General features: G+C 33.7%; 1 protein-coding gene across 1 annotated transcript; it reads left to right on the forward strand.

Annotated features, from left to right (window-relative positions):
• Nucleotides 1-1632: 1632 nt before the first annotated feature.
• On the forward strand, nucleotides 1633-11665 carry LOC144565202 (uncharacterized). Its single transcript, XM_078314923.1, has 3 exons — nucleotides 1633-3758; nucleotides 8625-11106; nucleotides 11215-11665. The coding sequence occupies exons 1-3, from the start codon at nucleotides 1680-1682 to the stop codon at nucleotides 11493-11495; spliced, it is 4842 nt and encodes a 1613-aa protein (XP_078171049.1). The 5' UTR covers nucleotides 1633-1679; the 3' UTR covers nucleotides 11496-11665.
• Nucleotides 11666-12677: the final 1012 nt, after the last annotated feature.

Consider the following 12677-nt stretch of genomic DNA (forward strand, 5'->3'; position numbering starts at 1 on the left):
CCACCAAAACCATATCTTATCCTCCTGGCCCTGAATGTTACGTTAATGATGATTGAATGTACATGGAGCATGGTTAATTCATAGAGGACGGGTATGTTGTTTACATGAATGTTGTTTTTTGTGTGTTCAAATGTTGTTTGTTGTATGTTGTATGTTGTAAATATTACCTGAATTAAGGCTAGCAAATATGGATGCTAGCCAATTATAAATCATATAAAAAAAAAGAAATCATACACTATTCTAAATCATACACTATCCCTTTATAATGTACACAATTACATTGATTCTGTAGAAATCACCATTTTAAGCGCGTTTTTTTTTTGAAACCTGACACGGTTAATTTGTATTAACTATATATGTTAGTACTATAAAGACATGGTTCAGAAACTGTGTACAATGTACCCACCTATTAATACACGATACTTGCTGATACGGTCGTGTAAGTAACAGTGTGTTATTAGCTTTTTGGACTGTGTATAGTCACATTTTTTGTCCTTATGTGTGCCGATTTTTCTTGTGTAGCATTTAAAAAAATTGATATCATTATTGAAAAATCTCCGAACATTCCTAGGATGTTATGAAACAACTTCTACATTCATATAGCGGCACAGTACTTCTTGTGATATTTTATATTTTTCCAGACGCTATTGTACAATAGCTCAGTCGGTACAAAATTACAGTAAAAAGTTATAATAATTACTTTTGAATTAGAGATTTTCTACAATTAGAACGGAAATTATAATTTCCAATCAAATATAATTGGCAAATATCTTTTTATACTCCGGCCATTTTTTTAAACAATTTGCAAATATTTCAGAATATTATTCACAAATAATTTGCAAATCAAATTGTCATTTGAAAATAATTAGTCCTTAATTTAAATAAATAATTATTTATGCAATTAATTTAACTTCTAATTTGAAAAAAAATGTCTAATTCAAAATAATTATTTCTGAATTTATTTTAAGAAAATACTGTAGTACAATAATCCTACTTGTTTATCTAAGTTTGTTTATATATGAGTTCGATAACACTAAATCCGGTGGATATATCGGACTATACATATAATAATTTTTTTTTCATATCTTTTTTTGTCCGGTCTGACCTGACTAGTAATAGGTCAACTTAACACTACCTGTTTTATCTTAATTTTTATTTATATGTGTTGGTTAACATTTGATAACAAAATATCTGATGGACAGCACCGAACGTGTTGCTCTCAGGCCACATTCAATGAAACCCCGAATGAAGTCTTCTATGAAATGAAGGCTTCTTTATTCCCTCCGAATGCAGCCTTAGCCATCTGGCCGTGACTGTACTTAATTGGTGACTGAATGTACATGGAGCATGGTTAATTTATAGACGACTGGTACGTAACACAAGTGTATTCTCTTTTATTTTTATATATCCAAGTTCCTATTCGTAAAATATAGTACATTCAATTAATTGTAACAAAGTTTAGTAATTTGGGTTTCTAACTGGATGCCTAGCACTTCTGCTTCTCTGTTCGAACCACATAACAGATCGACAAGTCCACTGGACTATACTTCCAATTTCTATTCATTTTAATTGCTAGCTACGACTTTATCCTCTGTCTCACCACTAAGTTTATAAGAGGGCCAGCTCTGATGCCTTGAAAGGTATCAAAAGCAATAGATTGAGCATTTACCATTTTAGCAATGAGGAGCATTCTCTTGTTCCTTACCTTCCATCTACTCCCTCTGGTTCAATCTTCCCTCACATCTCAAGCACAAGCTCTTCTTCATTGGAAATCAACTCTCCAGACTCAACAGCCGCTTTCATCTTGGAATCTGAGTGCCCACCCATGCAGCTGGACCGGAATCACTTGCCGTGACATTAATGAAAGAAGGCAAGTCATTACTAAAATCTCTCTTTCGAATAAGGGTCTAGTTGGGAAATTAGATGCTCTGAATTTCTCTGCTCTTCCATCCATTAGAACTTTTGATCTCAGTGATAATGAACTCAGTGGAGTAATTCCTCCATCAATATGTCTCTTCTCAAAACTCACATATCTTAATCTCACTATTAATGTTCTCAGTGGTTTGATCCCATCAAGCATTGGAAACTTAACAAACATAAAATATTTGTATCTTTCGTTTAACAATCTCTCAGGACTGATCCCTCCTGAAATTGGTGAGCTGACATATTTGAGACACTTAAGATTATCAAAAAACTTTCTGAGCGGAGAAATACCTACTAATTTAGAAAACTTAACCAATCTTGTGAATCTGGCACTTTGGAGTAATATGCTCTCTGGACCAATCCCTGTTGAAGTTGGTAAACTTACACATTTGACAAGTTTAATCCTACCACAAAACTTTCTAATAGGGGAAATACCTGCTACTTTAGAAAATTTAACCAATCTTGACATTCTATCTCTTCATGATAATAAGCTCTCTGGACTGATCCCTCTTGAAATTGGCAAACTTACACATTTGACAGAGTTAGCACTACAAAGAAACTTTTTGGGTGGAGAAATACCTACTAATTTGGAAAACTTAACTAGTCTTGAGTATATATATCTTGCGGGTAACAAGCTCTCCGGACCGATCCCTCCTGAAATTTGTAAACTCAGACATTTGATTGAATTAGAACTATCAGAAAACTTTCTAAATGGTGAAATACCTACTAATGTAGGAAACTTAACCAATCTTGACTTGTTGGCTCTTGGTCATAATAACCTCTCCGGACCAATCCCTCCTGGAATTGGTAAGCTTAGAAATTTGCAAATCTTAGATCTAGCAGAAAACTTTCTAATTGGAGAAATGCCAACTAATTTTGAAAACTTAACCCAACTTCTCTACATGCATCTTCATGACAATAATCTCTCTGGATCAATCCCTCCTGAAATTGGTGGACTTACAAATATGACATGGTTATATATATCAAAAAACTTTTTCAGTGGAGAAATTCCAAGCACAATAGGAAATCTAAGCAATATGATCATTGTTGATATCTCTTCAAATTATCTATCAGGGGTAATACCAACACAACTTGGTAGATTAAAAAGATTGATTGAACTCAATTTAAGCCACAACAATTTCGTAGGAGATGTACCAAAAGAGTTCGGAGTGTTACATTCTTTGATAAATCTGGATATATCGTCAAATAAACTGACTAGTGTGCCACAAGAACTAGGCAATTGTATTAATCTTCAATTATTAAACCTCAGCAGTAACAATTTGATAGGAAAAATTCATTCCCATTTCGGAAACTTAGTGCACTTACTGGACCTTCTAGATCTAAGCTCAAACTTTTTAACAGGCGAAATACCAATAACACTAACGAACTTAATCATGTTGCAAAATTTTAATCTATCTCACAACAATCTAACCGGTCAAATTCCACCTTCATTGGGCGACTTGTTAAGTTTGTTAACAATAGATTTGTCATACAATCAATTGGAGGGTCCAGTGCCTGACATAAAGATTTTTGATAAAGCCCCAGAACAATGGTTTATACACAACAAAAATCTTTGTGGCACTATTCAAGGTTTACACTTGTGTGATGGATTTGTTAAACATAAGAATGACTTAACTAGACAAGGAATGGTTAAGTTGATTGCAACTCTAACTTGTTGTGCTGCATTACTAACATCTTTCTTACTCGGGCTACTTTACCTAGTTTACACAAAAAAGGGAAAAGCAAAACCAGAGCAAATTGGCAATCCTAGTAGAGGAGAAACCTTTTCTGTGTGGAATTTTGATGGAAGAGATGCATACGAGGAGATTATAAGGGCTAGCTAATCAGGGTAGGATTTATGGGTGGGAAAAACAGTCTGTACTGCGAATGTTTTTAGCATAGAGGAACTAGTGTAGACCTATGGGTCATGTAAGACTCCAAAAAAAAAAAAAATTCTAATTTATCTGAATATGTAAGCTTTTCTTGGTAGTGTTATGAATTTTTGTAATTTCAATTGTAATTCTTTTGTGTATTGTATTATTTTTTTAATAGGTTGAATTTGAGCCTGATTAAGTACCATAAATAAATTGGAATTTACAAGGGACTTGAATATTTTCCTTGTTGTACGGTAAACAAATTGAAATTTTCATTGAGTTTATGATTCACCAGTAGTTCTACAATTGTTATCTAATATGTATATTAAGCATATACATTTGAAATTGTGCTGTCAGGCTCAATTTATTAAGCATATACATTTGAAATTGTTATCTAATATGTATATTAAGCATATACTCTCATCAGTTGTTGTGCAAGTGTATTATTGTTTTTTTCATTCAGATCAATTTATAAAATAATATTCACCACGAGATTTTATTGAATTGTGCATGATAATTTTGTTTTTACATGATTAGTTTGTAGCATAAGTACAAAAACATTATGTACCAATTGGTACAGTCAATCGATTACTGATCAATGATAGTTATCACATTTTATAAACAAGTCACCACAAATTTTATCGACTTATAACAACATAACAGTAGCTAAATCATACATTAATGGAAAGTAGGAAATCCTAGATTACACATGCTACATCATACTTGATCATACATTACACCAAAGAGAATTAAAATTTTAACAATTCACAAGCTTAGAACCAGCATCACTGTCCATAAACAGATTGACACCTACAACCTACTATGACCTTATACACCTCCTCCTTGCCGAGTATGTTTTCTCCTAAATTCTTATCATTGCAAATTTAAAAAATATTAGTAATAACAGACAATTAAATATAACAGAGGAAATGCAAATAAACAGTCACAAAGTATCAATGCTGATGCGCATTACAACAATAAATAATATGAAATGCCTCACGAGATGATGTGTGCATGTTCTAATATGCTATATGCCGGTTCTCAGGAAGAGTGCAGACATTAATAAGAATTACAAATTTGTTGCTGTGGCATCTCTTTGAATCAACTAACATATAAAAAGGATAGCAGTATAATTTGAACTTCAAATCTCTCATTGCAGATTCTACAATAAGAAAAATATTTCAATGCAAACTTATAAAAAGGTTGTATTTCCAAATTCCTCATTGCATATTCTATTAATATAGCAATTTTAATTAAACTTTCTAAAACAAAAAACTTCGTGGGCTTCAGTTACTACGCAAAGCAAAATCAATCAGGGCAAATCAATAAAACTAGAACAAAATCAGTAAACTCAAGATTATAGCACAAAAGTAAAAGAGAGAGAGAGATACATCAGCTATGTGATTACAACCGAGGATTAACCTGGGTATGCGTCTCAAAATAACTGGGGTGCATCTCCAAAGGAGAAAGGAGAGAATGGATAAACGATAAGATCTGGGTTCAAGAGAGAGGGAGATCGGCGGCCGAAGTGGAGAGGCAACAAGAAAGAGAGGAGAAGAGCGTGCATTTTAGTTTAAAATGAAGAGGGTGGCTCAGGTGTGAGAAAGAGATTGAGCCGAGGGCAAGGGTGAGGGCACGAGGTTCTCTCAGCCGCGAAAACAAGGGAAATACTGGAACCAGGAAAAGAAGGGACTGGACAGGTGGGGAGCGTTACTAAATGAAATGGAGAACAAATTGACGTTATTGTTTCGCTGATGGAGCGACTCGATCGTACAGATCCTGATATCTATCAGCTGTTCATCTCAAATAATAGTAAATGGGAGTACAAAACTTTAGGTGCATTGAAACCTTCCTCTCTCTCTCTCTATATATATATATATAATTATATATATATATATATACATATATGTATGTATATATACATATTTATGAGGAGGGATCCACTTGCACCCATTTTTGATGATACTAAATTAAACTCTACATTTTCAAAATTTTCAAAATCCAAACAGTCGATACAAATCGTTTAACATGATGGATATTTTAAAATGTGCTTGCCTATCAAATTTTACATATTTTTGAATGTTTTTTTACTATTTATTAAGTATTTTACAAAATGGTTGTTTTAAGATCATTGAATTTTTGTACCAATCTAAATAAATAGTAAAAAGTCATTGATAACATGACACTATAGAGATGGGATGGTAGCACACAGTTGGCTAGAAGAAAAAGTTCTAAGACTATGGTTACCCAAAGATCGAGAGTTCGAGATCCGCTCACAATTTCACAGCTTCTACGAAACTTTTCAAAAAAGATAATATGTCACCGTACCACATCATTTCTTAATGATAGAATGTGCATAATTGAACCAAGTACAGAATTTTGAAAAGGTTTGATTGAACAAAAGAAGAAGAAATAATTAACAAACCTTATATAATATGTTGGGAGCTAAAAAACCAGACCACGTGCACCTCAAACTCAAAATTTCGAAAACAATAATCACATTGTTGCATTCTTAGTCTCCGCTCAAATTTGAACTCAGGCCCAAAGTAGATAAATTCCAGTTATTAATTATATTTCCACTAATCCTTAAAGTGGCGAGCCCAATATTCACCAAAGGCCCAATTTTCGTCAAGGATCCTCATGTCAAAGATCAAGTGGTTTTAATCATCTCCAGTATTCTATCCTTGGAAGAAAAAAGACATCTGAGCAACAAAATTTAAATTAGTTTTGTTACTATCCAAGTAATTATAATTTTAGGCAAGATGCCGATAGTTGATTCGGCCAGTCAGGCTAAATTGGCCAGGCCGAGCTGAGTTAAGCCTAAGTTACACAAATAACAAATTTGACCATGAAAATCAATGGAATATTCTTTCAATATATGGAATCGGTGAAACGGACCGATACAACCGAGTTTTGCTCCGGTTTTTCATCCACTTTTTATACAATTAACAAAGTCAACCTCAAAAATAAATGAGAAAACTGGAGATAAGACGTCACTTGTGGACCCTACCTAAATTTATCCTCTTAATTAACAAATAACTTATATTGATGCATGCCTCTTGAAAAGAACCATATCAGTAAAAAAAAAACTTTTTACAAAATTTTTTCTTTTAGTACAAAACAATATTTTTGGAAAAAATTAGAGTTTCTGATCTCAGTCATTTCTGATTCCCTATTCAACTCACTAATTCCAATTCCAGTTCTAATTTTCAGAGCCATGATTTCAACTATTCTTGGTTTTTGTACCAATTTTCAAAGCTTGTACTATTGTAATACTTGCTAAAATTGGCCACTGTAATTTTTCTGGCACTGGTACTAGTTGGTACCAGCAGTGTTTTGTGTATTGGTAGGCTGTTCGAATTTATACATGGGTCTATCTTATAAATTTTCCATCTGTGGGCAAGTAGTACAAGTCAGAGAGTCCAAATTAATAAAGAAAGTTACAGTACAACATTTGTCAGTATCCACACTAAAGAAAAATTGGGAGGGAGGAAAAAATCACAGGTCAAGGAAAGAAAATAAGGCCACATGTTTCAATTTAACAAAGCCTCAAACTAAGAAAGCAGTCAAGAAAGAATATTTATAAGTTATTTTTTACAGCTTGATTTTATATTAAATTAATTACAAAATTTACATGTTTGACATGTAAACACATTACAAAGCAGTGAAGTAGAACAATGTCCACAATTTGGATTCGTTGTTTGATGTCAATCCGATAGGTTTTGTAATTAAACTCACCAAAAACTTGGTGAGCTTTAAAATACCTTAGTTATAGAACTTGTAATAAAGCTGATATTCAGCTTTTAAAATTTATAATCAATAGAGTGACATAACCGAAAGGCTTTGGTTTCATTTCTAGCCTACCCCAATTTGGTCGGAACTAAATCTTGATTGTTGTTGTTGTAAAGTGACATAACTGAAAGTTAGAATTTAATTGCATTTAAAAAGAATAAAAGCCAGCTAGCTTATTACGATGGCACACTATTTCAAATTTGACTTGAGAACATGGTAAACAGAAACCCATAAAAATGACAAACAACAAGTTTAGAAAATGATCTTCATGAAACTTGTCAATAGAAAAAAGGAAATACGTACATAGCAGTTAGACAGAGGATTAATTGAGGGGTGAAATTGTTCATTAATTAAATTTTTTAATGCCCGTTGTGTTGATAATATGTTTTGTAAATCCAATATTATAGATTCTTCTTGTGGATCCACAAAATTTTTTACTAAATTAACAAATATGTTTTCAAAATTCATATACGTGTTGCTGTCCACAGCACTCCAATTAATGACACCACAAAGTCTTCAATTAAGGCTTCTTATTTCCCTCTCAACACAACCCTTTCTCCATTTGTGGGTAATTAATTCAAAGATGACATCTAGCTAGGTAGCACACAAAAGTCAACCTTTTTTGACATCCAAATCCCTATTCATGTACTTTATATGTTGCAATCAATTTTAATTAGCAGGCAAATAAGCACGTCTCTAAGGTTAATGTGAACCAAAGAACTGATAAGTGCACTGGACTTTTCCTGTCTCTATTCCTATTAATTCCGCTGATGTGTTGGAGTCCTTACACCAACTACTGCAGTTGCACACACACGTCTCCTCTTTTTTATATACAAATCCCTATTCATTAAATACATATGTTGCATTCAATTTAAAACCAAATTCAGTAATTCGGCTTTCTAATTGGCGGTCAAGCACGCCTATTGGCTTTGCTTGAATTCCCAGCTGCCGTATCATCGATCATGTCTCACTGCTGAATATATAAGAGGGCCAGCCCTGGTGCCTTGATAAGTAACCACACAATCTGTAAGTTAGGCTTTTAGCATTTTAGCAATGAGGGACATTCTCTTGTTCCTTACCCTCTTTCTACTCCCTCTGGTTCAATCTTCTCTCACATCTCAAGCACAAGCTCTTCTCCATTGGAAATCCACTCTCCAGTCCCAACAACCTCTTTCATCTTGGAATTTGCATGTCCATCCATGCAACTGGACTGGAATCACTTGCCGCGACAATAACAAAAAAAGGCAAGTCATTACTAGAATTTCTCTTTCCGATAAGAGTCTAGTTGGGAAATTAGATGCTCTTAATTTCTCTGCTCTTCCATCCATTAGGACGTTTAATCTAAGTTATAATCAACTCAGTGGAGTAATTCCTCCATCAATATGTCTTTGCTCAAAACTCACATATCTTTCTCTTGGTCATAATGTTCTCAGCGGTTTGATCCCGTCTAGCATTGGAAACTTGACAAACATAAAAGTCTTGTATCTTTCGGGTAATAATCTTTCTGGATCGATCCCGTCTAGCATTGGAAACTTGACAAAAATAATAGCCTTGTATCTTTGGGGTAATAATCTTTCTGGATCGATCCCTTCTGAAATTGGTGAACTTATACATTTGACAGATTTAGAGCTATCATCAAACTTTTTGAGTGGATCCATCCCTCCAGAAATGGGTAAACTTACAGATTTGACAGATATGGTTCTATATAATAACTCTTTGAGTGGAGAAATTCCTAGCACCCTAGGAAACCTAAGTAATTTGAACACCTTTCTTCTTTGGAATAATAGTCTCTCAGGACCAATACCTTCTGAAATTGGTAAACTTATACATTTGACAGATTTAGAGCTATCAGACAACTTTGTGAGTGGAGAAATACCTAATTTAGAAAACTTAACCAATCTTGTCTATCTATTTATTATGGATAATAAGCTCTCTGGATCAATCCCTCCTGAAATTGGTAGGCTTACATATTTGAAAAAACTAGACCTATCAAATAACAATATAAGTGGAGAATTATCTACTAATTTCGCAAACTTAACCAATCTGGTCTTGTTGTATCTTCGGGATAATAAGATATCTGGACAAATATTCCCTGAAATTGGTAGGCTTACAAATTTGACAGACCTCGACCTATCAAATAACTTATTGAGTGGAGAAATCCCTACCACTTTAGGAAACCTAAGTAATATGGGCATTGTTCATCTCTCATCAAATTCTCTTTCAGGGTTTATACCGGTCGAACTTGGTAGATTAAAAAGATTGATTAAACTCAACTTGGATCACAACAATTTCACAGGAAATATACCAAAAGAGTTGGGTATGTTACATGCTTTAATAGAATTTGATATATCATCAAACAGTCTTACAAGTGTGCCAGAAGAACTAGGCAATTGTGTTAATCTTCAATTATTAAACCTCAGCAACAATAGGTTGTCTGGAAAAATTCCATCCCATTTTGGAAACTTAGTATACTTACTGTACTTCCTAGATTTAAACTCAAATTCTTTGACTGGGGAAATACCAATAACATTAGCCCACTTAATCATGTTACAAAATCTTAATCTATCTCATAACAATCTAACTGGTCAGATTCCATCTTCATTGGGGGACTTGTTAAGCTTGTCAACCATGGATTTATCACACAACCAACTAGAGGGTCCAGTGCCTGATAAAAAGTTTTTCCAAGAAGCCCTAGAACAATGGTTTATGCACAACAAAAATCTTTGTGGCACTGTTGAAGGTTTGCCATTGTGTGATAGATTTGTCAAAGATAATAATGGCTCAACTAGACTACAAATGGTTAAGTTGATTGCAATTCTAATTTGCGTTGGTGCATTAGTAACTTCTTTTATACTCTGTCTACTTTGCGTCCTATACTCAAAAAAAAGAAAACCAAAATCTGTACACATTGGCAATCCTAGTAGAGGAGAAATCTTTTCAGTGTGGAATTTTGATGGGAGAGATGCATATGAGGAGATTATAAGGGCCACAGAGAATTTTGATGAGAAATATTGCATTGGAAGTGGAGGCCATGCAAGAGTTTACAAAGCGATTTTAGCCTCAGATAACCTCACAGTAGCTGTAAAGAAAATCCACTTAGCAGGTGGTGAAACCTCAATAGATTTTGAAGCATTCCATAGAGAAATTAGCACTATAACCCAGGTTCGACACCGCAACATTGCTAAATTATTTGGTTATTGTTCCTCACCACAAAATAAATTTCTTGTATACAAGTATTATGAGAAGAGGGATTTACATAACATTCTCAATAGTGAGGAAGCAATAGAGCTAGATTGGGCAAAGAGAAAGGTTATACTGAGAGATGTTGCTTGTGCTCTCTCACACTTGCATCATGATTGCTATCCACCAATAGTACATCGGGATGTAACTTCCAGAAACATCTTGCTCGATTCAGAGTTTACAGCAAGTATCTCGGATTTTGGTACTGCAAAATTTCTCAAGCCGGAGTCTTCTAATTGGAGCATGCTTGCTGGAACCTGCGGTTACATAGCACCAGGTTCTGTATACTTAAACACCCTATTATGGTATTTTAATATCCATCACTTACATGTATAAAAAATTAAAGTGCAAATAATTGCAATCTTAATTTTGTTTTTTTCTCCAGAACTAGCATATACAATGAGGATGACTGAAAAATGTGACGTGTATAGCTTTGGAGTAATCATGTTGGAACTTCTTATGGGTAAGCACCCGGGTGATATGATCAATCTATCAACTTCTGATGAAGACGAAATCATACTCGAAGATATCCTTGACCAACGCATTGAACCACCAACAGGACAAGTCATCAATGAAATGCTCAAATTGATTAAGATTTCTTATGAGTGTTTGAATAAGAACCCATCACTCCGTCCATCAATGCAAGAGGTGGTGAATAATATCTAGATGTCAATAGCCAACTGCATCATGAATTCTGGTAGTACGTAGCTTCTGTGTTTGAAGATTAGTTTACTTGGCAGTTATAATTCAATTTTTGAGCATTATACTTTATTTCGTATATTTGAATGTTGTTATGGTTTATTAATATCCACTTATTCTATGAACGTGTGGTGCAAAATATTTCTTACAATAATGATATTTAATTGCAAACCTATAGGATAAGAATAAGTTCCTATTTCAGATATCATCAAATATGTTGAATCTACTAATAAAGCATGCTGTAATGAAATTTAGCTATCTGCTTAGTATCCCCACTAAACAAAATTGGGAGGGAGGACAAGATCGCGGGTCAAGGAAAGAAAATAAGGCCACACGAATTAATTTAAGAAAGCCTCAAAACTGATAAAGAGGTTAAAATAATAATAATAATAATAATAATAATAATAATAATAATTTTGACCCTTGATTTATGTTAAATTAATTACAAAATATATATATTTGACATGTAAACACATTACTTGTAAAGTATAATAGTTTCAACAATTTGAATTCGTCGTTTGATGTCAATTATATAGGTATTGGAGTTAAACTCACTAAAGGACTTGGTGAGCTTAATTTTTTTAATAAACCCGAAATTCTGCTTTTAAAATTCTGTTTTTTAAATTTTGAATTTATAATATACCCGAAATTCTTCTTTTAAAATTTTTAATCTATAGGGTGACATAACCGAAAGGTAGAATTTAATTGCATTTTAAAAGAATAAAAGTCAGCTAGCTTATTACGAGGGCATACTATTTCAAATTTGACTTGAGAACGTACTAAACAGAAACCCATAAAAATGGCAAACAACAAGTTTAGAATTAAAATGATCTTCATGAAACTTCTCAATAGAAAAAGTTGTGCTGCAATCTCAACCCAACCCCATCATACAGATTTAGAACTGTGTTGCTGTCCACAGTCCAATGACACCCCAAAGTCTTACATGAAGGTTACTTAATTATTTCCCTCGTGGGCTCAATGAATGCAACGGGGCATGGTTAATTCAAAGATGACAGCTAGGTAGCGGACAAAAGTCTACCTTTTTTGACATCCAAATCCCCATTTAGGTAGTATGTTGCAATCAATTTTAATTGACAAGCAAAGCACGTCTGTTGGCTCTCTGTCTCAACTACAGTGTACAGAATTGAT

Source organism: Carex rostrata, chromosome 1 (assembly GCF_964058835.1).
Source record: "Carex rostrata chromosome 1, lpCarRost1.2, whole genome shotgun sequence".
Lineage (NCBI taxonomy): Eukaryota > Viridiplantae > Streptophyta > Magnoliopsida > Poales > Cyperaceae > Carex > Carex rostrata.

Excerpts from the sequence above, each read along its gene's own strand:
- LOC144565202 (XM_078314923.1), top strand. The coding sequence starts at position 1,680 with ATGAGGAGCATTCTCTTGTTCCTTACCTTCCATCTACTCCCTCTGGTT. Across the intron at positions 3,759-8,624 it reads CATACGAGGAGATTATAAGG|GCTTTTAGCATTTTAGCAAT; the intron begins GCTAGCTAATCA and ends TCTGTAAGTTAG. Across the intron at positions 11,107-11,214 it reads CTGCGGTTACATAGCACCAG|AACTAGCATATACAATGAGG; the intron begins GTTCTGTATACT and ends TTTTTTCTCCAG.